Source organism: Phoxinus phoxinus (assembly GCF_949152265.1).
Source record: "Phoxinus phoxinus genome assembly, chromosome: 15".
Lineage (NCBI taxonomy): Eukaryota > Metazoa > Chordata > Actinopteri > Cypriniformes > Leuciscidae > Phoxinus > Phoxinus phoxinus.
This window is the reverse complement of record NC_136890.1, coordinates 28782826-28809748: the sequence shown is the minus strand read 5'-3', so window position 1 is coordinate 28809748 and position 26923 is coordinate 28782826. Positions and strand designations below refer to the sequence as shown.

At 38.5% G+C, this 26923-nt stretch overlaps 1 protein-coding gene across 4 annotated transcripts; it reads left to right on the top strand.

The window, feature by feature from the left end:
• The first annotated feature begins 188 nt into the window (after nucleotides 1-188).
• atp2a2a (ATPase sarcoplasmic/endoplasmic reticulum Ca2+ transporting 2a) lies at nucleotides 189-26655 on the top strand. 4 transcript variants are annotated; one of them, XM_079636779.1, is made up of 22 exons: nucleotides 189-439; nucleotides 554-704; nucleotides 2631-2648; nucleotides 2734-2816; nucleotides 6824-6928; nucleotides 7085-7223; nucleotides 16379-16459; nucleotides 16544-16629; nucleotides 17082-17546; nucleotides 18818-18906; nucleotides 18991-19093; nucleotides 20067-20198; nucleotides 20281-20400; nucleotides 20501-20719; nucleotides 21901-22236; nucleotides 22970-23190; nucleotides 23269-23471; nucleotides 23588-23673; nucleotides 24221-24354; nucleotides 24439-24556; nucleotides 24757-24877; nucleotides 26348-26655. In XM_079636779.1, exons 2-22 carry the CDS (start codon nucleotides 587-589, stop codon nucleotides 26359-26361), a joined length of 2991 nt encoding a protein of 996 aa, XP_079492905.1. In that variant the 5' UTR covers nucleotides 189-439; nucleotides 554-586; the 3' UTR covers nucleotides 26362-26655. The 4 variants fall into 4 exon arrangements, with proteins under 4 accessions (XP_079492905.1, XP_079492903.1, XP_079492906.1 ...); XM_079636780.1 differs by having other exon boundaries at nucleotides 227-439; nucleotides 550-704; XM_079636777.1 differs by lacking the exon at nucleotides 26348-26655 and having other exon boundaries at nucleotides 24757-26054.
• The last annotated feature ends 268 nt before the right edge of the window (nucleotides 26656-26923 follow it).

Genomic DNA, 26923 nt, shown 5'->3' with positions numbered 1-26923 from the left:
CCTGTGGTGGATTCACCTGCATTGGAGAGGCTGGGCAAACGTTACATCAGCTGCATTGAGTGACAGTCTGTTATACCAATAAACAAACGTCTGCTCAATATACGTCAGTGCCGCCCTAGCCAAAGTCGATTGATTGGATGTTGATGGGCTCCTTTGGACACTTGCTGTCCAATCAGCGTCCTCCACATGCGGCAGAGAGGCAGTAGTGAGTCTCCTGCGATAAAACGAGTAAACGCCGCCGTTTCCATCACCACTCAACGGGAGAGAAGGACGTGTAAAGGGGTCGTCCGTCACATTTCCAGGCAGGCAGAGGCTTGGACGGGGGCTGAATGTGATGTACTAAACAAGGATCTTTTCTTTTGGCTTCCACTGACTCCCAGTTCTTTGGGAAACAACAAGACGAATAAAGAAGAACTCTGTTGGATAAGACTATTGGAAGGTGCATTTGCCCGTCTCAACTTTCCACATATGTTTTTCATTGTGTCCCATTGGATGTCAATATATGTGTCACTCATAGGCATATTCGTATCTATTTTTTTTTTGACCAAGGCAGATTTCTTGAGCGGGATTCTATTCCAGTCTAACGATGGAGAACGCTCACACGAAGAGTGTGGAAGAAGTTTATAGTTATTTCAGCGTCAACGAGAGCACGGGACTGACTTTAGACCAGGTGAAAAAGCAGAAAGAAAAATGGGGTCTCAACGGTACGTCTCATACTTTTGTGTTCTTCGCAGCCTGCGACGCCACACAGACGCTTTGAAGTTGACATGAAATTGTTACATTTGTTGCAATCAGCCGGCAGGAGCGTTCGAAACAACTGACGTCATCAAACACGCTTTGTGGCAAGCTGGTGTAACATTCATTTTTTTTAAAAGCAAACTAGCATCTGTTTTATGCTAGGTCTGTAGTGACTAGTATATTTTGCTTTCAGTTTTCCTAGCACTAAATTAATAGACGCTAGTAATGTATTATAGTTGTTACTTGCAGTATTTCTATTTATTAGTAGTCATTCTGATTATTCATTTACTTATTACAACAACAACAAAAAAGCAATTGAAGCTAGTGAGATGAACTGTAGAAATTATACAAGTAATAGAATAGGTACTACAATCTAAGAATTTTTTTTCTTAAATAATTACAAAGGATCAATTGAATAGTTTCTTGTCTTAACTGCCATTATGATAAATAGCACAAGAAGAAATACTAGTGACTAATTGAATAGATATGAGTCACTATTGGAATATTATGAATAGTTATTAGTGAAACTGAAAAATACTAGTCATTATGGAATTATTGAATAAGTGCTTTTGGCTATAAATGGATACTACTTGGGGTACTTTACATGGCAACAGAGTATTAAAAATGGAAAAGTTTTTCCTTTTGTGTTCTTGAAAGTTTTCGCATACAGACGAGTCGACAAAGTGGTCAAAACAATCCCGTTCACATGGATCTGCGAAAAACGACTTATGCTGTATAACGCATGCCAGGCCGAGGCCAGTAGTTGGTGATATCACTTTGTAGAGAAACACTACACACCTATAGACTGAATGTGTAAAATGCATGTGCATGATGTCACTGTTTTCACAAATTCATGTTTTTGTAGTTTTACAAGGAGACAACTAAAAATGGAAAGCGTTTTGGCCATTCATTTGTCATGACATGTACATGACAACAGTGTTTTGGGGTGTCTGACAATACAAACTTTTGAAAATAGGTTTCAAAGTGCAAGTTTAAAAAAAAAAACTACTATTGTCTGTGTAAACTACAAAAATGTGAATTTGTGAAAACAGTGATGTAATGCATGTGATCGGGATCGTTTTGGCAATGTTGTTATCTGTGCATGAAAAACATAAATGGAAAAACTTCTATGCTTTAGTACGTCGTTGTGGTGTAAACATCGTACCCTAAGTTTTAAGGGAAAAAAATGTTAAAACCGCTTGCCATGCACATTTCCTCTAGACTTTGACAAGGTTGGAAGACAGGCACACACAGGCCCTTCCAGCACAGAAATAAGCCGAAAGAGATGTTTAAATCTATCCGGCTTTATTATGTTTCTGCAAAAGCAAAGCGCGCATAGCTAAGACCGCTCTCCAGTCTTCATCTTTCATCAATTTAACAGAATCATGTTTTTATGAAAACATATGAAAATAGTTCTGTTTGCAGCTGGCTCAGAACAGCTTTTGTGTGTGTGTGTGTGTGTGTGTGTGTGTATATATATATATATATATATATATATATATATATATATATATATATATATAAATATAAATAAATAAATAAATGTGTATATATATTTCACAGATGAGTCAGATAATCACTCATTTGGATTTGAAGTTTTCTTCTTAGAGTGCAAGGTGTTTGAAATTGTGACATGATGAGATATTTACTGTTTGTAACTATCCCTTCTCAAATATTAAACTTGGGTGTAACATTGATCAACATTTTAAAGTAAAGAAGATGAATGTAATATTTGAGTTTTAATAGGCTCTTAAAGGTCACAAGTCTTAATGTAATTGACAATTGTGTTATAGTCAATGTCAAATAAATTTCTGTTTGGGAATGTATTCACTGTATTTTTGTAACATTATTCTTTGTTTTTTTCTTTCCATATCCTTCAATTAACCACACAGAGTTACCTGCTGAGGAAGGTAATATTCTTTTTTAAACTGTAACATGATGTTATCATTGTTTTACTCGTGATATTCTGATACATTTGATTTTGATGTTTGACAGGAAAGTCTATATGGGAGCTTGTCATCGAGCAGTTTGAAGATTTACTTGTGCGGATTCTTCTACTGGCAGCTTGTATATCTTTTGTAAGTAACATGTTCTGGCAGTTATTATTATTATTGTACACTATTCTTTGAGTGAGACTAGGGCTGGGCGATATGGCCAAAAAAAAATATCACGATATTTTTTTTTATATCAGTCGATATCGATAATTATCGATAAATGTCAAATCTTTATTTATTTCAAGTTTAAAGACAGATTTGTACTCCTAAGTGAAAGCTGTAGAAAACAGAGCGTTGTGTTTTTAAACTACTCTTTATTGTTAGAACATATCATGACAAACACTTGCCAAACAGGGGATCATTTCACAAATCCGAGGTAGAACATTCAAATATTTGACATTTTTCCTTAACAAAATAAATATCTTTATTTCAGTAGTATTAGCTTGAGTTAGGATGCAGATTTACTTTATAAAAAAAAAAGTAACAACATTCTTTTTATTTGGTAAAATGTTCTTTAGTTTTATTAAAATTAACCATTGGTCATCCAGCATCATGCATTTAGATCATGATAACCCAGTGGCGGGCCGTGCATTTCACACCTAGGCCTTCAGTGATGCCCAACCTGAATTAATAACGAAAAACAGTGAAATTACTGTTTTTATTTTGCACCGGCAGTTATAGGGTTAATGCGGTGAGTTCGGGAAAGCCTGGGTAGAGAGAAACGAGCGAGTGAGTTCGGCTTTAAAGTGTAGGCTACAGTGGTTCTTGCGTTCTGATTATAAATTCAGAAAAGGAAACTCCCTTGTCTTGTCCTTTAATGGTTACAATAGTATTAATGTTTGAAAAAAGAAGTTGCTTCGATCATAAATTTACAAGAAAAATTAGGAAGAAAATATTATGCACGGACAAAAACGGGGGCAAAAAATGCATTATACTCGTATGAATGTATTATTTTTAAAATACAAAATCCATTCTAATTTCTTTCCTCAAAAAGACTTAAATTACTTGGATGTACAGGTTGTCTGTGCGTTTCAGTCCCAACAACCTTTTCTATTGCCATCGAGGCTATAAAGTGCTGAAAGTCGAGTCTGTCCCGACGTATTTCTGGCATAAGTTTTAATTGGCTTTAGTGCTGCGAGTGTCTGCTCGACAGAAGCAGTAAACAGGGAAAACACCGCAAAACATGACGATGTGTAACGTTACAGCCGACACAAGCTCTCACACAGATTTTTGAACGATATCAATGAGATCAGCGCGACTTTTGGCTTCGAAATCAGCCCTGGCATAACGTTACATTGCAGTCAGTTCTGTTTTTACCCGGACAGATCGATAGAGATCCGTGACTCTGCGTAAACTGAATAAAGCTGAATAAGGGATTTTTTCCGGTAGGTTTGAACCTGCTGGTGGTCGAGGAAGGAAAGAAACATTAATTTGTGGGTTGAAAAACTATTAAATCTACAGGAATATATTTTAGTTTACACAGTTCGCTACTGATGCGGTTAGCTAGCTCAGACTTCCAGTAATAATAGTACACGCTCTGACCATCCAATCAAAGGGCGTGAAAATGCTTACGTTATTGTATGCCTTCTAGATGGCCCCGGTGCATTCAACTCGAAATCTGATTGGCTTATTAAATCTGACTGATTATCTGATTGGTTAAAGCAACCGTTACATTTCCATTCATTTTAAGCTACAGGCGCCCGCACTATCGATTCTGAAGGCCTCGAGGCAGATATATTTGACCTGGCAACACATGATGGCTGAAATATGATTGGATAAAAGCGCTAAAATAAACATACACTACTGGAAGCAGCGTAACCAAGAGAAAAGCTATGACATTACGAGAATGGACTATTGGGAATCAAATCATGTAATACTCATTCATAAAATATATATATTAAAGTTCAAGTCAGTGATTCTGATAATATTTAGGCCAGCAGAGAAGGCCTTGCTGGCCCTGACGGCCCACCACTGTGATAACCACAGATAAAATGTAACTTTATGGTTTCTATTGTAACTTTATGGTTTCTATGTGAGAAACGTCACATATTGTGACGTTTCTATGGTATTTATGAAAACCAGTAGCCTAAATACATTATTAAAAACTGTAATTATATTCCATTAGTCCTTTAATACATTGTCTACATTAATAATATTATACAATTCAATATATATATATATCCCTTATTTCATGGTGCAGTTAATATTACTAGACTAACGTTACAGTAACGTTAAATCCGTGGTAAATGATGGGAATGTGTAGACGGAAAAGCTTCTGACTGTATCGTTGCGCACAGTGCTTCTCCTGTTCGTCAGCGCGGTCTCATCTGCCTTTAAACTGGTTTAAATCACTGAGACATTTCTGTTCCTTGCTGAATTCAAGCGCTCTCACTGGATCTAGTGACCGAGACCGATCAGAGTAAACGCGTCTGCTCGAGTCAGTCGAGTGAGCTCATAGACAGTATGAGTGAGCTCGCGCTCGCGCTGCCATTTGGACTTTGAGCCGAGCGGATAAACGGTCCGTGTGGCGCGCGCGGTTCAAATGAGATTCGTTCCGCTTTTGGCGCAAAAACATTATCGAACATTTATCGAACTCTTGATATCGTTTTATCGAGAAAAAATATATCGCGATAATTATCGTTATCGTTTTATCGCCCAGCCCTAAGTGAGACCACCTTTGAGTTTCAATAGGGTAATTACTGCCATTTCTCAGATGCGATTCAGCACAGTTTCATGTCAGGTGTTAATCGTTTTACATTATAAACAAACCACAGCGTTACATGCGCTGAAATAAACACCGACTGGTATCCGGAAGTGCTGTGAAAGTGAAGATGTCTCGTTAGCTCCACGAGTCTTGCACGCTTGTCTTGGGTTACTCGCAGATCAGAAGGGCTAACAGCTGAGGAAGCGGAACTCCTTCAGGAATGGTGACAACAGCATTCAATGAGATTGAGTGTCTGTCACTAGCTGCCAAACAAGACATCTCAGTGCACTGCAGTTTTACAGCTGAGGTTTAAGGACCTCTTGAATTAGCCAAGAGTTTACCACCAGATGAAAAGACACGTGGCTGTTTGCTTGGAGACTTGAAAGGGTTATTAAATGAAAGATTTTAATTGATTCCTGCAAATTTTCTACACATTAAAGATACGTTTTAGTTTTTTTCAAAAGTAGTCTCTTAATCTCACCAAGGCTGCATTTATTTAATCAAAAAGATAGTAATACTGTGAAATATTAAAATTTAAATTGACTTGTTTCTGTATACAGTAAATACTGTAGGTACACACACACACACACACACACACACACACACACTCACACATATATGATCATATCCTTTAAATTACTACTAATTTTAATATACTGTAATTTAATGAATAATTTAAACCTGGAAAGTAAGGATAAGGTGGTTGATCATTATGCTTTGGCAGTTTGACCCAAAAGCATTAGTTAGAATGCATGCACATAGCGGATGAGATGAAGCTGCTTGGTCGGCTGGAAGTAGAGAGGTATGCCAGCATCGCCCAGCGGAGTGATACTGAGGTGTTGGAGTCTGCGGTTTGACAGCTGTCTCATAGTTGGCTGTGTAAGAGGGCATCTCTGCAGGCCAAATTAGGCCTCTGACCTTCAGTTGCAGGCCTCTCATTACCACAGACAGACCAGCAACTCCACTGTCTCTCGAGAAAACCACCAAGATGTTGATTGGAAGGCTTCAATCTGTGCATCTGAGGACTTTTTATATGAAGCAGATCATGCAAATTATATTTTTAAAGGTGCAAAATGTCGTTGCTGCAGTGAGCTGTGGGAGTTTTATATCTAGTCATTAAATCATACACCTGTGATTGGCTTTGTCGTTTAAAAAAAAATTCCTCATGTTTAAACTTGTTTAAAATCATGCAGTTAATGCAATCCAAACACAATCTAATTTGTAAACGGCTGTGTTGAATCCATTATGAGAAGGCAAATGTCACTGGCATGTCTCGTCTAGAATCTTGATCTACTGGTCTTGAAATATCCAGAGGGTGTTTTGAATGTGAAATACTTGATTAGATCTAAGGGGATGTGTTGTGACATGACTTTGTTTTTTCCTGCAGGTATTAGCCTGGTTTGAGGAGGGGGAGGAAACGATCACAGCCTTTGTGGAGCCTTTTGTTATCTTACTGATTCTTATAGCTAACGCCATCGTAGGTGTTTGGCAGGTCAGTAAAGTATCATGAATTTTGAACAATTGCGACAATAATGACTGTTGGCAAACAGGTTTCTCACATATGAAAGTCACATCCCAAACTCCACTGCAAAATTTCCCTGTGAATAAAATCAACTTTTTTTAATACATTTGATTCTGTCCATCTCAGGAACGTAATGCAGAAAATGCCATTGAAGCCCTTAAGGAGTATGAGCCAGAGATGGGCAAGGTGTACCGTCAGGACAGGAAGAGTGTGCAGAGGATCAAAGCCAAAGAAATTGTGCCTGGAGACATTGTGGAGATCGCTGGTAAGCATTGCATTTTATATCATGATAAAGACAATGTGATCACAGTGTCACTCAGTCCAGCCTCAGTAATTTCTCTGAATGCAGATATTAGCAAGGTCACTGCATTTATGGGTTGTTATGTGAGATAAGTAACAGCCTCTCAGCTCTTCTGTCCCTGTATGGACCCCGTACAGCTTCATTGTATGAGTATAGGTATTTTTGGTTGCACCTGTTGATTCTCAATGGACTGTGTGCGTCAGTCCTCATCACATGTTCGTCAGCGCTCATGCTCTTCCCAGAAGCACATCTATATCTGTTGGACACAGCGCTGGCTCTTTTGATTTGCTTCTCATATTTTTGCGCCTTCTTTTTGGAGATGCCTGATAATGTGTCTCAAATTTGAGTTCTCGCAAATTAATAATGTTTTGCTTTACGCATTAATAATTAATAAATACATGTAGAGAATGATCCTGCATCCTGCTTTATAAATCGCAAATTATTTTAAAATCAGTCTATTATAGGTTGATTCATTTAAAACGTTTTAGTCCACATCATTATGTGATCATAATTCTCGCTCCTCATTGCTCCAAAAATGTGACGTATTACAAAATAATCAGCTTTTTATTTAGCATATATTGTACGTTTACAAAATTTTTTTTTTTTGTTCTTATCGTTAGCAATAAAAAGTGCTTGTTTGTAGAGCTGCACCATTTGTGATTTATATCACTCTATAAATTTTGTGATTGAGTAATTTTTATATTATTTTATTGTAATATTTTACTGTAAAAAAATAAATACTTTTACAGTAACTGTAAAATTACAATACTGATATTTATGGCTGTTAAATTTCTTTTTCCAACGCTAAACCATCAAGCGTGGTGGTTTCTAACGCTAAACCATTTTGGTGGAAGACTGCTGGGCGACTTTAAATCTACTCTTTTGTGGACAACAGATGGTTTCGAATCGCTTCTCATTTCAAGGTTAATTAAATCAATGCCTTTGCAGTTTGATCATCACACTTTGCATCATATCATGTTCTGGTTTTGTTTCCTTTGATTATGCAGCCTCAGTTTCTGCTTTTATAAATCTAATGTAGGATCAGATCGTTTTGTAGATGAAGCTCCTAGTTTCTTGCATAATTACTATTTTTGAAGACTTTAGAGATGGAAAAGCAACCAAAATGAAAGCTGTGATGTGGATTGTGGTAATGTTTTAACCTTTAACTCCTGTGCAGTACAACTGGTGCTGTTTTTGTGTGTGTGTAAAGTGGTAGATGTTATATTTAGCACTGATAGGCTGTTCAGATTATGGAATGGTTTAATTATAACTCACAGCGACAATGGTGCAGATGACAGGTGCCGGCCCTGAGCCCACCCCTTCTGCAGCGTCTCACAGAATTGCAGCCTGTGACGTCAGACATGATTCAGACAGACTGCAAAGTCACCTTGGAGAAAGGTCATTGTGGAATGATGCTGTTTTGGGGTTAGTGATTAGGCTCAAACGTGGGTAAATTTTCTACGAATGCATTTTGTTTCATAATTTCTCGATCCACAATTTCACTGTCTGAACGTTTTGCAGATAACATTTTGCAGATAACGTGATAACAGATTTGACCGACCAACTGTTTCGATGTGGTTAATTTAGGAAGAGAGGGTCACCTGGAGCTTTTTGGCTGAATCTGCTCTGTGATGGCATCTGTGCTGATCGTTTAAAATGTTTCCTTGTGGTCTCTCTCTGAATCTGTCTCTGCTCCTGCTGTGGGTTGTGAGCATATCGCAATCCGTGCCTCTGCTCGGCACACCCGCTGCAGAGGACTCTGGGACTGTAACCAGTTTAGGCGTGAACAGAATTACAAATGAAGCCAGCGGCACCCTGACAGCCTATCAGTTCCGCGCAGGGCCGAGCTCAGCATGTGGGCCACCTCGCCGTCCTCTCAGTGCACATCTGATGCTTTAATTAGCATAGGCTACATCTCAATGCTCTTTGATATTCTAAGCCAAGGTGCTTTGGTATATAAGACAACTGCAGGTGTAATCTTGAGTAATGCCTTATGTAAGGATAATTCTTGGTACAGTATATGAGCAGTTTAAATGCAATGGGGTTTTTTTTCTTATAGCTTTGGGGCCATCTATATGCTACTGTACTTAAGTTGGCTATTTTTGGCTATTATAATTTCAATATTCCACTACTGTCCATGTTCATGCATTGTCCTCATGGGCAGGATTTTTTTTATTTTTTTTTTACAATTATATTTAACTGTTTTGTTTACTTATTTACCTATCCATCCAGCTTGTAGCTTTAACAATAGAGCATGGCACTAACAACGCCAAGCTCATGGGTGCTCAATGCATGAATTGATGATAATTTTGCATAAAAGCATCTGCCAATTGATCGTTTGCAAAGACCCTCAGTTAAGCTGCTCGTGAACCGATAATAATAATAATCTCTTCCTTCTAGTTTATTTATAACATCAAATAAACATGAATGAACATAAGAAGGGATGTTTTTTTAACTGCAGACAGATGTCAGTACACACCGTTTTGCAAGTTCAAATCCTCCCATGTTAATCTGCTAACTCTCCTGACTGCTTTGTCGGACAAAATGGCGGATGGCGAAGTATGATTGGTCAGATCACCTGTCAATCAAGCCCCCCCCCCCCCGAAGGGTCCATTAAGGTGTGTGATTCATATGTGTATATGTGGTAAATGCATTGACGCTGGAAAAAATGGACTCGTCAGGCCATGTGGTTATGTTGTCTTTAACAACATCAAACAGAAAGAGCTTGTCTAGCCAACTATGTTTTAGACTGGTCCATTAGTCCTGAAAGACCTTTTGTGTATTGCTGATTGTCATTGTCTGAGGCATAAACAATACTTAAAACAATGAACCTTTTCGAAGTCTGGACGTTGCAACAGTCAATTGTCAAGTGGAAGGTGTCCAGGTCTAACAGCTGTTCCTATTGTTCACTCAGAGAGATGACCTTATAGGGAAGTGCCCATGATGTACCACCCCTTTTCCCCTTAATGCAAAAGCTTTCACATTGGCCTTACCCTTACCCATCAGCATAGTCTGTGCTTTGGGAATTCAAGCACCCAGGCGGGGTGGTATGCAACATTCTGCTGGACCTGGTAACCATCGGCTATCACCGCGGCAGGGGCCCGCCAGGTGTTTGATGCCCCCAGGCTGTCAGCAAGAATCCACAAATGGCTGAGTTAATATGAATGAGAGTAAAGGAGATACTAGACATTTATCAATGTTGGGGTTGGAACAGGTGTCCAATAATTCACATCACACTTCTCTGAGTGGCCAATCAAAAAAACAGCGATTTGTAGATTAGAGATTGGCAGAAAATGCATTTTTATGACCTATACATGGTATTTTGATGTTTCATTGTTTAAATATTTTTTATTTATTTAAATTGTTGCACATGTATTATCATCTTTGTTTTGTGCTGTCTGTGTTAAGCATTTAAAAGTTGTTGTTGTTATTATTAAACTTAAGTTAATTTACCTGTCACTGTCAATACTATTGTTGTGAATGGGAGCTGTCATCATACAAGCACATACTGTGGGGTATCCATTTCAGAAAACAAAATCTAACATGTAGAAAGACCTTAGTTAGACCTATAGAAAATTAACCTTGTTTAATTTTTTTCCCCCCTGAAAAGAGTATTATTTAAAAAATATGGATTAACTGATTATCAGCCTTGATTTATCTCTATTGTCCACCCCCAAAATTATGTGCATGTATGAGGACTGTCCTTTTCGCAGAATTCAGCTTTTCTAAAATAAGTGTACATTTTTGAGCTCGACCCAACAACCTCAAGACCCCCCATGGCTCGCGCTATTCTGTGATGACATGGCAAGTAAAATGCAGGCATATTTGTTTGACTCCTGCGTCGCTACAGCGAGCAGAGGAATGAAAGCAGAGACGGTGCTGTGTTGCTGGGGGACCGATGCAAGCAAAAACCTTTAAACAAAACTGAACTGCTCTCCGTCCCCCGACCTCCTCCTCCCGCGGAGGGTTAGGTGTGAGCTATTTTACCCTGCTGATTGATGCATGCTGAAGGTATTTTAAGAGACTTAAGTGCTTTGATATGACAGCTGGATTGCACGCATATGCTCCATCTTTCTTTGAATTGTGTTATTTCTTGATCTTGAATGCAATGCTCCATTACTAGTTCAGTATCGAGCTGAATATGTGGCGAGTCCTTGTGTGGGTGTTGTGTAGGGCCCTTTTGCTGGGTTTGTTCTGGGCAATCCGTGCTCCTCGAGGGCCGATGAGGAGACTGTGTGCGTACAGTGGGCGGATAGATAACTCCAACAGCTCAGGGGTTCGGAGGTCACGCTTCTACCTGGAGGCCAGATACGCCTGAAATAGCTCATCGCTGGGGCTTTTTGTATATGCATACTGATAAATGCTGCTATGTTCTGGAAAGTGTTGACACTTGTGAATAGCGCCATCGGGCCTCTCTTAAGTCATGAATCAGCGCTCAGGTAGAGCGGAATTGAATGGACACTTCATTCTCACCTTGTGGTACGAGTCTGCATTAGTCAGCAGCACAATTAAGCATCTTTGAAAAGTACCCATATCATCTGAAGTATGGACCTTTTAAGAAAGAAAGTCTATCTAATCCACTTCATCCAGGACCAGGGGTGTGCATTGTGAAGCATGAATTTTGAGTGCCTTTTATATTCAAATATAAATTTAAATTTGAACAATGTAATTTGAAGTTGCAAACAAGATGGAGAATTGTGATTTGAATTCAAATGAATGAGATTCATGTAATGCTTTGTCAAGAACTTGATTTTACAAATGCTTTTTTTTTTTTTTAAGCTTTTGAAAATGTGTTGACCTTGGATAGATTTTGAATGTCACCTATAGATTTTATTTGTTTATGTAGGTTAATTGTCTTATGAATTTAGATTGTAATACATTATGTATGTCCAGACTAACATTTAAGAGCAGCAGCACCAGTGCCAAAAGGCTACGTTCAGACTGCCAGTCCAAATCCAATTTTTGTGCATATCAGATTAAAATCTGATTGTGTGAAACAAAGGCAAAAAATTCATGAAATTCGGTTGGATTTCTGGAAATCGGTTTCAGTCGGACTGCTCTGATTGGATTTTGTGTGGTTTGTGACTTTCTCACACCACGTAAAACGTAAACGGCACCGGTTGTTCTTGTTCTAGAAAACATGCTGACAGTTACTGCAGAAAATGACAATATAACAGGGACATGTTTTGAAACAAGCTGAGACGACAGCTTGGAATAAAGCCACACATACCAGCCTCAGTTTCTGCCGCTGCTTCAGAAGACGCTGTAGTCCAGGACAGCGGCTACATATTGTCATGTTGTAAATAAGACGACATCTGTTTTGCAAACCCCTCCATGTTGCGGTGTTTGTTGTTGTTTTGGCATATGCCTACCTACCAACACAACAACATTGCCAGAGAAACCAACGCAGATGTTCCGGAAAACTAAAGAGCGGCATGGGCACACATTTGGATGTGAACAGTTGCAATCTGGATGTCAATCATTTAAGATCAGATTCAAATTGGATGCACACATAATTTGATTTGGACTGAGAGTGTGAACGTAGCCTAAGTTCTACAGATGGTGGCACCAGCACCTGATTTGGTAGCACTTCTATAGTATCATTCTGAACTGACCAGCTTCAGTGACTATAAAAGCCGCACTCTGTACTTGCTTTCTGTGTAATTCATTTTCAATTTGAAACAAAAAGGTTTATAAAAGCCGCACTCTTTACTTGCTTTCTGTGTAATTCATTTTCAATTTGAAACAAAAAGGTTTATTTTCATTCATGAGATTTTGTGACACTTCATAGTTCAGTACAGAAAGTGCCAAACTTTTGACAAATTGATTTCTTGTTGGTATAATATTAGATTTTTTTTACACTGGTTTCCAATATGATTCAGAATTCATTACAAAGTTCTCCTATGTGATTTCAAAGATTTGACATGGCCTATAACCAGAGTCTGTTTCTAATTTAATAATTTGGTATCAATCTAATAGGTTTCTAAGTTCAAATGATCAGCTACATCATCTTATGGTTCCTCTGTTCCTCTTTGCTTTTTCTGTAGCCGCTCCAAGGCTCTAGAATAAGCTTTCTCTGTCCTTACACTTAGTTTATTTCAGAGTTTGCTAACACCTCATTTGTTTCCTTTAGCATTTGAAAATGTCTTGTAATGTCTTCTTTTTTTCTTTTGTACAGCACTTTGGCTCCACATTGTGGTGTTGAAAGTGCTTTATAAATAAAGGTTGAGTTGATTTCATAATTTCTAAATACCGGTATACATTCAAAAGCAAAACGAAAAAATATTAGGGAGTGGAAATGGCTAATAAGCCAATAAGTTGGTCATCACGTTAAAAAATAAAATTTAAATTGGATAATATTTAGAGCTTTGAAGTGATGGGAAAAAAGGTGTGTGAAGCATTTCAAAGTCCTTAAAGTGATTGAATTTCATTCTCAAAAGGTTGTACGAAACCTGAAATGAATAATTAAATTTTTATTTTTCAATTCCTGCCACAATACCATCATGGTTACGGTTAGCATTACTACATTAAATCCATGGTGAATGTGATTTGTGGACGGAAAAGCCTTCTATAACTTGTTCATGGCATAATGTTTCTCCTGGTTTGTTATGCACTGAATTTGAATGCTTCTCACTTGAATGCTTGAATTCTTCTCCCTTCTGCAGCGAATACAAACGCTTTTATGTAATTATTTTATTTATGTTCAATAAATTAACTTTATTTCTTAGAATGCGTTAACTGTTGAAATGTACCTTCAAATCCAATTTCAAATTAGCTTTATTAGCATTGACTGTGTATCACAATGTTGCCAAAGCATTAACATATTATATATAAATAATAAAAAAACATATGTATAAATCATGTCATATGTAGCATTGTAAATAAATGCAGTCCATCTTAAATTAATAAATAAAGCGGGTCTAGGGAGTTACCCGTCTCTGACATTGTGAATGGCTAACACATATTTTGCAGCTATGCTATCATATTCAAGTATGAAGGACATTTTCTCAGTATCACTAAGTTCAATGAATGATGGAATCAATGTTTCAAATCTGGGCAGAAAAGTTTCTTACATTGGTATATTTAGTACAGATGAGTGGAAAGTGTTTCTCGTCCTCTATTTGCTGTTGATCATCAGTGTCTGCCGATCCTCTGCTCTGTCTGTCCATGTTTGTCTACGTCTTCTCTCTATTTCTAGATCATGGTCACTTAATCTGTATTTGGAGAGGATTTGTCTTTCTTTAAATTGTTTAATTAATAGATCATTGGCCAATTTAGTGGTTCTATTTAGGGTCGAGTAACATTGGAGTCCATTTTTGGAGGTCAAAATGTGCTTTTCATGATTTCATCATGATTAATAATTTCTTTGAATTGCAATTCAGTGTATTCCTCTTTCTACTAATTCGATTTATGCTGTATGGCCAATTCACATTTGTGAGTTGTAAAGCAGCCAATTATTAAATTCTGACTTTTACCCAACCCTGCATTACACCAACATTTGAACAGTTATCTGTAACATCATCTGCACTTCACCTCCAAATCATGGTTTGTCCATCAGACAGCCTCATGATCAATTCTTCAATGATCAAAACCTCATTCGCACTAGAAATGTTGGCTGAGTTTGTTCTCTTGTTACCAGAGAACAATGCTGGGTGACCTTCTGGGAACTGGACCTCATTGTGTACATTTGTTCTCTATTTAGGTGGCTGAAGTTGCAATTGAGATCCATTAAGTCTTTCTGAGAAAAGCCGTCACTGCCCCGTGTGTACGACCTTGCCGGTGTAGCGGCTCACAGATCGTGGCAAACGGACGGCCTGTTAATCCACAGCGAAGAGATCCTATTGCACTCACGTGTGATGATCAGTGCCAAGGCCACGCAGCATCCATTGTTGTCAGACCCTGTCGTTTTTTGCTGCCACGCTCACATAATGGCTGGGCAAATTCCCCAGACTTTCTCTGATAGACATGTTAATGTTTAACATGAGCAGATCAGCAAAGAAATATTTGAAGTATGTGGCCTAAGGAAGCATATTACAAACATGGTCCTCAAAGCTGCTCTTGAACACCATTGTTATAAGTTATGAGTACATTTAGGTTGTTTTAGTTGATTGACAGTTTGGTGGTTGTTAACCCTCTTTACTCTTCCTATTGAGCGCAGGGGCAGCTGCTGTCATGTTTAAACCTGATCAGAGCATCGGCGAACATATCTGAATAGTTTTCCCATTTTTGGCGTGGAGCATTGTTCCTCCCCATGCGATTTTCCTCTCTCACCCTCAAGGGCGCAGATGAGCTTGCATGTGTGTTTCGTTCTCGATGGGTGAGCACGCTCTCGCTCTCTCTTGGTTCCCTTTTTAAGTCCTGTAAGTTATTTCATGATTTTGCACAAGGGACTAGTGGATTTGATTAAAGATCATAATTTGATTTGGGTTCATCTTGCCAAGATTTTTTTTATTAGTCTGGAGATTTCTGAAAACATTTAATCTAATGCTTTCTGAACACTGTGTTCTCTGACACTTGCAATGATGCAATTTGTGGATAAAACATGCAGTTAGGATACTACATATGAAAAAACACACAAAATACAATGCACATAGCTTAGATGCTTAGTTTGACTATAGAAGAAACACTGTTGATTTATAAACTATTTTTCTAGTTAATGTTGCAATGTGGAAGTTGGAACTTTCTGAAGTACCTTCATAATGCATAACTTTACATATTTTACGCTTAAGGACTGTTAAATTAGCCCAGCTGAGTTGCAAAGAGGTTTATGATTGCTAACCTATAATGTATGTGCTTATTTAGTTTTCACCCAAAAATGAAAATAGTAATTTACTCGCCTTCATGTTGTTCCAAACCTGTAAGACTTTGTCTTCTGTAAGACAAAACAAAATACAGTATTTTGAAAAACATTTAAACTGTTTTTGTCCTTAAAATGACAATCATGTCATTAAAAAAAAAAACATTGACTTGCAAGTTATATTCTACAATTTTTTGTATGGAAGAGAAAGTTTATTTTTATTATATCACTGCATTTAATAGCAATTTTAACTGTGAATTTGTCTGTTTTCTGATGATTTATTATATTCTAAATATCTTATTGTTTCTATTTTCTTATCTAGTGGGTGACAAGGTACCTGCCGATATCCGTCTCTCTGCTATTAAGTCCACCACACTCAGAGTGGACCAGTCTATCCTGACAGGTAACCAAGTGTTTTGATCATTTGTTGGTGTATCATCTACTGTATTTGGCTGTGGGTTTTACTCTTATTTCTCTCACCTTACAGGTGAGTCTGTCTCTGTCATTAAGCACACCGACCCTGTGCCGGATCCCCGTGCCGTCAATCAGGACAAGAAGAACATGTTGTTCTCGGTGAGAAAATTGGATTTCAGCTGATCTTTAGTCACCTTTATTTAAAGTGCTTTATACAATACAGATTGTTTCCAAGCTTTACAGTGATAAACATGAACATAATAATTCAGTGATGCAAACAGAATTCAATTCTGCTGTAAAACAACTCTAAAAAGACAATAGTAAACAGTCATTATTCAGTTGAAATCAGTTCTTTGTGGATTCAGTTTGGTTCAATAAAGTTAATCAATTTTGGAATGAGTTCAATTCATCTATAAAGCAGCTCTGGAGGAAAATGTGAGTGATTGCAGAATATTAAGTGTCCCAAACTAAGCAAGGCAAAAGGTGTCAGCGGCAAGGAACCCAAACTCCATCAGCATAAATGGAGAAACCAGACACGCTTTAGTACGCTCTTCATTATTTTTTTTCCAAACTAAATATATCTTCCTGTTCATTTTAAATGTGCATTCCAGGGAACCAACATTGCTGCCGGCAGAGCTGTGGGTGTGGTGGTGGCCACAGGCGTAAACACAGAGATTGGTAAAATCCGTGATGAAATGGCCTCCACCGAGCAGGAGAGGACCCCCTTGCAGCAGAAGCTGGATGAGTTTGGCGAGCAGCTCTCCAAGGTCATCACCCTGATCTGCATCGCCGTGTGGATCATCAACATTGGCCACTTCAACGACCCCGTCCATGGCGGCTCCTGGATCCGTGGCGCCGTTTACTACTTCAAGATCGCTGTCGCTCTGGCTGTGGCTGCCATCCCTGAAGGTCTTCCCGCTGTCATCACCACCTGCCTGGCTCTCGGCACCCGCCGGATGGCCAAGAAGAACGCCATCGTCCGCTCTCTGCCCTCCGTGGAGACGCTGGGTTGCACCTCCGTCATCTGCTCTGACAAGACTGGCACCCTCACCACCAACCAGATGTCTGTCTGCAGGGTGAGCTCATCCTTTAGCAGTTTAGTCATCCTAGGCTTTGTGCAAAAGTAATAACTCCATGAAAATGGCTTGAGGATTGCTGTTGACATATTTGAAACAGGAAGTTGTGGCAGATGGCCAGTAGCCTTCAGTTTACATGATTTGCTACTTGTTCAATGAGTATAAAACCCTAAGGGCCGTTCACACAGATCGCGTTTTTTCATTCCACTGAAAAACAATGGAAGAGTAGCGCAATATAAACGCGCTGGACGAACATCTTTAACCGTTGCGTTCACGTCTCGTGCATGACACGGCAATCTAAAAATGCGACACTCAAGTTAAAAGAAGTTCAACTTTAAAAAAAAAATGCAACTCTAGATTTAGCTTGACACTGACCTGCGTCTAGCGTTTTAAACAGCAAAAACGTGTTATGTGTGAACCAGCCTTAAGTCTGTTGTCCTGGGGGGAAAAAGATGGTAAATTTGTTGCATATATCTGCAAAAAATGACTAGACATAAACATGGACTAAAAGCCTAGGTTTAAATGGGGCCTTTAAATAAGTACCGGTATCATAGGGGATAAGATTGTTCTTGCCGTTAGATCTTCCAGATCTAAAAAAAAAAATCGTAATACCGGTAGCTAATTTTTTGTGCTTTCATTTTTTTTTTTTAAAGAGCTCCATGTATGCTGTTCAATTTGGGCAAAATAATAGTGATTTATATATCAAGAGAATATATATATATATATATATATATATATATATATATTAAACAAGAAAAAATATTACTATTGAAATAATACTGTTTCATTCTAAAGCGCTTAAATCTTCTCCTTGGTTGGAAACAGGTTTATAAATGCTTCACATTACAAATCGTTGAAAACCCATGGTAACTGCACTCAACAGTACTCGTTCAGGATATCTTTTTATTCTGATTTGGTATATTTGGACTTTTAAGAATCCTCAGTCGTTCTCTGGAAATGAAGTGTTTGGTGCAGCTTCAAGAACATCAATGATAGGGATTTGTCAAAGGACTGAGCTGCTCGCTCTGCAGAAATACAAGAATGAGCTCGATGATGGATGGCTGTAGTGTCCAAATTAACATAGTCAGCTTTAACATCAGTTAACTTTTCAACAAATTCCTTCTAGATGGACTGATGCATTCAGCTAACAGTTGGAAATGGTATCATTAAGGTTCACCCAAAAATGAGAATTGTTATATTAATATACAGGTTTGGAATAACATGAGGTGGTATATAAATAAGACTGTTCCTAACATGTATCTGTGTTTCAGATGTTCATCATGGACAAGGCAGAGGGGGAGAAGTGCTCACTGAGTGAATTCACCATCTCTGGCTCCACATATGCTCCTGAAGGAGACGTGTGAGTTTTCTGTCTCTGCTCTGATATGTACTTGTATTACTGCAGTCAAACTGATGCTCATGATTTCACATTTTTGTCACTCAGATGCCTTGATAACCGAATAGTGAAGAGCTCCAAGTATGATGGGTTGGTGGAGCTGGCGACCATCTGTGCCTTGTGCAATGATTCCTCCCTGGATTTCAATGAGGTAGGCGTACTAATTGTCCTTTATTAAGGTGGAAGATATAAGCAAAACTGATATCATTATACATTTATAATGAATATGAAAATGAGTATTTATGAAACTGATATTCTCTTCTCAGAAATATCACACTATACACAGTTTTATGAAAAACTGATTCCAAAACTCCTGAAAAATAAGTGTACATTACTGATTAAATCATATGTATGATATATGAAAGAATCATTGATATACGGCATTTTTTTATATAAAAAAAAAACTTACAAAATATTATTACTATTCAAAATGACTGTTCTCTAATCGAATATATTATATAATGTAATTTTTTCCTGTGATGCAAAGCTGAATTTTCAGCATCATTACTCCAGTCTTCAGTGTCACATGACACCTTCAGAAATCAGTCTAATATGCTGATTTGCTGCTCAAGAAACATTTGTTATTATTATCAATGTTGCGTGAGAGTTGATCGAGTTTTTTTTTTTGGGGGGGGGGGGGGATTCTTTGAGGAAAACAAAGAAAACAAAACAGCATCTGAAATAGACAGTTTATGTAACATTATACACTACTGGTCAAAAGGTTGGGGTCGGTAAGATTTTTTTTTTATAGAAAGAAAATCATTTTATTCAGTAAGGATACATTGAATTGACCAAAAGTGACAGTAAATACATTTATAATGTTACAAAATATTCTATTTAAAATAAATGCAGATCTTTTAAACTTTCTATTCATCAAATAATACTGTAAAAAAAAAAAAAAAAAAACTGTTTTCAACATTAAAAACATTAAAATATCTTACTGATCACAACTGTTTGAACAGCAGTGTGTGTGTGTTTTATATAATATGTTCAATCATTCCTTGTATAATTGGATTGTGTATCTAACCATGTTTGCCAGCAGTAGAACAGGCACTATGAAAAGCTTTGGGAGAAGGTAATTTCCACACATGGAGGATGTACCTTGATAAATGCAATTCTTTCAGGCTAAAGGCGTTTTTGAGAAGGTTGGAGAGGCCACGGAGACGGCTCTGACCTGCCTAGTGGAAAAGATGAACGTTTTCGACACTGACGTCAGGAGCCTGTCTAAGATCGACAGAGCCAACGCCTGCAACTCGGTAAATATTTCTGATTACTAGTAAATGATTATGCCTGTACTTGTTTAATCATGATTTGCTAACTCTCTGTGTGTATGTGTAGGTGATCAAGCAGCTGATGAAGAAGGAGTTCACCCTGGAGTTCTCCAGAGACAGGAAGTCCATGTCTGTGTACTGTTCCCCTAGCAAGGCCAAATCCTCTTCTTCTAAGATGTTTGTCAAGGTGTAAACTGGATACTGGTTTTGTTATATATGTATATATATATATGTCATTGTACTGCTGATGTTTTGATCACATTGTTAAACTAGAGTGTCTTCCTCAGGGAGCCCCAGAGGGAGTGATCGATAGGTGCACATATGTGCGTGTGGGTGGATCCAGGGTTCCCATGACTCAAGGCATCAAGGATAAGATCATGTCTGTGATCAGAGAGTACGGCACGGGCCGGGATACCCTGCGCTGCCTGGCGCTGGCCACCCGTGATAATCCTCTGAGGAAAGAGGAGATGATCCTGTCAGAGACAGCCAGCTTTGGAGAGTATGAGGTGACTGAGTTACACTGTACTTTACTAGTCTGTGTGTCGTACTGACATAGTGTGTATCCATCTAGATGGCTCTCTAGTATCTAATACAGTATCTTTGTACCACTAGCTTGTTTACTATCTTATAAACCATTTATCCATCTAGCTAATTAGCTAGATAGTTTATTACGGTGGATAGCTATTTGGTACCTTGCTAGCTACCTAATAAATCTATTTTTTGCTTCTTGGTAGCTTGCTACATCATAAATCATTAATCTAGCTGGTTTCTAATAAACAATTTTCCATCTAGCTAGTTAGCTATTTAAGTATTTGCCTGTCTAGCTATCTAGTAACATCTAGCTATCTTATAAAGTATCTTTGCATCTCACTAGCTTCCTATTTATCATATTAAATATTTTTCAATCTAGCCAGTTAACGATCTCAGTTTTAATCCATCAAGTTAACAATCTAATACTTTGTTTTCCATTTTGCTAGTTATTTATCTAATAAAGTATTTACCTTTCTAGCTATCTAGTAATGTATGGGGGGAATTCAGGTTGATGGAGACACTTTTTACTCTATCTAGTTTGCCATCTACTCGTGATAATCCATCTAGCTATTAAGCTGTCTAGAAAGCTACTGTAACTACTAAGATGCAAAATGGTTTATTAATAACATAATTTAACTATGTAGCTATCTCGTAATATATCTAGCTATCTAATGAAGTTTCATTGTCATGCTTGTTTGCTTAATAAATATTTATATTATGCAAATATTTGTCCATTTAGCTAGATCGCAATTTAATAAAGTATATTATGCAAATATTTGTCCATTTAGCTAGATCGCAATTTAATAAAGTGATAATTCATCTATCTAGTTAGCCGTCTAAAAGTATTTATCTTGCTAGTAACTACTAACTTGTATAGTACTAACATAAATATTTTTATTCATCTAGCTTCCCATCTAATACATGATTTATCCAACTAGGTAACTATCTAATAAAGTGTTTATTTATCTAGCTAGTTAGCTCTCTAATGACATATATAGCCACAGTATCTAATAAAGCATATTTATGTCTAGCTAGCTATCTCAAAGCATCTATCCATCTAGCTAATGAAGTGGAAACCAGAAAAGACCACATTTGATGAGGTTTTAACAGTTTATCCTAAGTTTTTCTAAACTTGCCTGTCCTCTCCATCTGCCAGTCTGATCTGACCTTCGTGGGCTGCGTGGGCATGCTGGATCCTCCTCGTACAGAAGTGGCCGCTTCCATCAAGCTCTGCCGCCACGCTGGCATCCGGGTCATCATGATCACCGGGGACAACAAGGGCACGGCCGTGGCCATCTGCAGACGCATCGGCATCTTCTCAGAGGATGATGACGTCGAAAGCATGGCTTTCACAGGCCGCGAATTCGACGACCTTTCACCCCACGCCCAACGCGAGGCGGTCATTAATGCTCGTTGCTTCGCACGTGTCGAGCCTTCACACAAGTCCAAGATTGTGGAGTTCCTGCAGGGCTTTGACGAGATCACTGCCATGGTAGGTGGCCCTATGGTGATAATAGATAGTGATTTAGGTGGACAGAAGTACAGTAATCAAGTGAATGTACACTTTTTACTTTAACTTGGTTACATTTGAAAGACAAATATCTTACTTTTTACTCCACTACAATTTTGTCATGGTCCCTTGAGTAGAAAGAAGTAACATTAGTCAGGGGATGATTTTGGTTGCAGGGGTTTCATTTTGGTTGGAAATGAAAGTCGCATTGACGTCAGAACCCGACGTCATATAGACGACGTTGGATTTTGGTTGGCAAATAAAGTCGGGTTGACGTCAGAACCCGACATTAGCTTATAGATAACAGTAAGGCTAATATATTCATACTAAAAGCAAAAAACTTTAAATAGGATACTATTTGAGGGAACAGCCATTTGGGTATCCAAAACCATTGTGGACGTTGAGTGCACTTATTCAATCTCGCATTCAATCCCACTACTGGAACTGTGTTCTAGAAATCAATTTGATATTGATATGAGGGTAGGTAAGCAGGCATAGATTCAGAGGCATAATGTACTGTAAGTATTGCATACAATAATAAAACAATGCATTGACATTTACTTTTGATACGTACTTCTGGGTCTTTACAACTTTTAACTTTACAATGGAGTAATATTTGACCAGTAGTATCTGTACTTTCACCCAAGTAAGGAAGTGTACTTTGTCCACCTCTGGATTTAGCTCAACTGTGATTGTTACGGTTGTGTCTTTGCAGACAGGAGATGGCGTGAACGATGCCCCTGCCCTAAAGAAGGCAGAGATTGGCATCGCCATGGGCTCTGGCACTGCTGTGGCCAAGTCAGCCTCAGAGATGGTCCTCGCTGATGACAACTTTTCCACCATTGTGGCCGCCGTTGAGGAAGGTAGAGCTATCTACAACAACATGAAGCAGTTCATCCGTTATCTCATCTCCTCCAACGTGGGCGAGGTCGTCTGGTCAGTCCGTGTTTCATCTGCCAGTGGGTGTTTTAGGTTTGTGTGTATCTGTTGCTGATATGAATTACTCCTCCTCAGTATCTTCCTCACCGCTGCACTGGGTTTCCCTGAGGCCCTGATCCCCGTCCAGCTGCTGTGGGTGAATCTGGTGACGGACGGTCTGCCCGCCACCGCTCTGGGCTTCAACCCACCTGACCTGGACATCATGAACAAGCCCCCCCGCAGAGCCAAGGAGCCCCTCATCTCTGGATGGCTCTTTTTCAGATACCTGGCCATTGGCTGTGAGTCACAAACATGACCTGTGCATCCTTTGATCGGACTATAAGATCATTTGGCATCTACTAAAGTATCAATTATTGCTGGTCTGTTAACCGTTGCATTAACTGGTGTTTCTCAGGTTATGTGGGTGCTGCGACTGTAGGAGCTGCAACCTGGTGGTTCGTTATTGCTGAAGATGGTCCACTAATCTCACTTTACCAGCTGGTATATATCTCTGTTTTAAACTAAGAGATGTTATTGTATCAGATTTAATTACACACATGTAAAATGTATGCTCAGAACTAGACTGACGTCGAATCATCGGATTGTCCCCCCGAATGTCTTCATGAATTTGACATTCAACTGATTGCAGCACAATTTATTTGACTCCTAATTTTTTTTATAAATACATTTTTAAATAATAAAAAATAAATAATTTAGAATTGCAAAAAAATATTACGCTTTTTATTTTAGAAGATGTCACTCATGCTCCAGAAAACTGCATTTCTTTGATCAAAAAAGTCTAATATTGTCTAATATACAATATTTTTAATATTTTTGTCATGCCATTACTCCAGTCTCCAGTCACATTATCCTGTGTAATTTAATTAAAATATTTAAAATATTTATTTATTTGTTTGGTATTTAATGTAATTATTATATAAAAGAATAATTTCATCTGTGTCATCATTATTGTTGTTTTATTTTGTTAGTCACCACTTTTGTTTGTATATTCTAACTATTTCTCTTTTGCACTCTCTCTTTTTCTCAGAGTCATTTCCTGCAATGTTCTCCGGATAATCCTGACTTCCAGGACCTGGAGTGCCACGTGTTTGAGTCTCCCTACCCCATGACCATGGCCCTGTCTGTGCTGGTCACCATCGAGATGTGTAACGCCCTCAACAGGTCAGTCCTCATGACATCCAGACATTTAAAAAGATTTGAGATTTGAACCCAAATAAAGTAGTCTCCTCCTCCTCCCTCCTGCAGTCTGTCAGAGAACCAGTCTCTGCTGCGCATGCCTCCCTGGGAGAACATCTGGCTGCTGGGAGCCATCTGCCTCTCCATGTCTCTGCATTTCCTCATCCTCCATGTGGAGCCTCTGCCGGTACAGCAACCATCCTGATTTATCTGAACATTTACAGATTATTAGGTGCCCAATGTACTAGAGTATATGTCAAACATCATCTTGGGGCCCAGAGTAGGATTAGATAATATTTATTTGAGCTATTCGTGCTGCCCTGCATCCGGGTTCTACCGGCTGTTGTCTGTGAAAAGTTTGATTCCATGCTTTTGTTTGCTCCACAGGTCATCTTCCAGATCACGCCTCTGAATGTGACCCAGTGGATGATGGTGCTGAAGATCTCATTGCCCGTCATCCTCCTGGACGAGCTGCTCAAATTCGTGGCAAGGAATTACCTGGAGCCCGGTAAAGACCTGGACCAGGAGCCCGACAGGAGAGGCTGGTCCCTCTCTGCATGCACTGAGGGCGTCTCCTGGCCCTTTGTAGCTCTGACACTCCCTCTAGTGGCGTGGCTGTACGGCACAGACACTAACATAACCCAGCTGTTCTGGTCCTCCTGACTGATCCCAGAGCTGCCGTCAAGCTAACACGTGACTCCAAATAACCACAAAAGCAACATTAACCACCAACATTTACCTGTTCACATTTGCACATGCATCCAAGCCTTGTTTGAATTTTTATATAATGTTTATCCTCATATATGGCATATTGCTGTCAGAAAATAGTATGTTCTTTTTTTTTTACATTCCATTTTTAAGCACATTTCATGGTTTTTTATTATTATTATTAAAGGTGTATATTTTCTCAGGTCCCTTTATGGCCTTTTTTTGGATGTCTGAAACAGAGAGATGAAATATTTATCAGATTGCTTTGGATATTTTTGGCTCACAGCTCCGAGATGTCTTTATAGCCTTTTGAATCCGCTGGGCCAAAAAGAACGAATGTGCATTTGAGTTATATTTAGAAGTTTTCTACAGTAACGTCACCCATGTCATTTCTGTTTCCTCTCCTCGCTTGAAGCAAAATGATTTCCTCTCTCTGTGTTAAGTAGATCGCAGCTACCTCAGTTCAGTCGGTTGCTTTCATTTTGTAGTTTTGCTTGATAGAAGACTAGCCAAATGCACCAGTTCTCTTGTTCTAAAACACTGTCAGTTTCCTTTTTTCTTTAACAGCTAGTGTTTTTGAACACATTCTCTGAAGCTGTTTACTTTATCACGTGTTGGATGTATTTATAGGGACAGTGTAGAGAATATAATATTATAGATCAATAATTTTTACTGTAATGTATATGTGTATATACTAGGTATATGAGAAAATGAACTGGGCACAAATCAAATCATCCTCTTTTTTTGTATTATAATATCTAGGATGAATTCTGGGATAAAACCCGTGATATTAGTAAACTAGTGTTGCTGGATAAAGACCTCTTTAACTGTAAATGGCACAACTTATTCACTAGGGGTCCTGTTTTTTTTCTTCCATTTTTTAAAAAGCAGTTCTCTTGTAAAAGTGTCTTGCTGCAGGTGATCACCAGACATCATGCATGATTAAATTCGACGTATTAAAACTAACCGTGTTGTCCTGTGTGCATAAGAGAGTGTGTACTGCTCACATAATTCTGCAATACTCATGATACACCATCACAACGTTGTGTTTGTTTGTGGTGCTGACTGATGTAATACACACCATTATCTGGAAAACATTTATACAGGAGCTCCATATCACGGCTCTGAAGAGGCAATTAATCACGTTTGACGACTATTGCAGTTGCATGACGACATTTCTGTGTGTACGGTCTTTTTGTGTTTTTGATTTGTACTTCAGTTGTTTGATCAAATGTCTTATTTTCACGTCTTTCTCTCTCTCTCTCTCCAGCTCGGGATGATTGAGCCAATCCGCTCTCTGTATTCCTTGCAGAACCTGTGAGGTTTTCTTGACTTTAGTGCATGTGTTGTTTTGAGCAGCTCCACACATCTTTCTAGGCCTGCATGTCAACTGTGCTAAAACTTACAAATTTGCATTAGTTTAGGAAAAAGTAATGTGGTAAAATAACAGCTTATTTGAGACCAGATCTGAAGCCAGTGAAAAAAAATAAACACTTCAAATGTAACATTACAGCAATTTTCATGGTGCATGTCCCCTTATGATAAACTTTTGTATAGCACTGCAATATTTAATTTGAAGACGAAAAAAAAGAAGCGAAAGATGCCATTAGTGGAAAAGGGCATTGTTTTTCCCCTTAAATCTTTTGTGAGATATGTAAAATAACCAAAAATGATTGTTCTTGTTGCTTTGCGCAGGGATGTGCAATATGTTTTAAAGCCGAGGCTCATTTCAGGTGTTCGGTGTGTGTGTGTGAGACATTGAGAGACAGGCGGTCTTTTACAGCAGTTCCCATGACAACTGGAGGGCGGGAGCTGCCGAATTAGTGTTGTAATTATCACAATGACT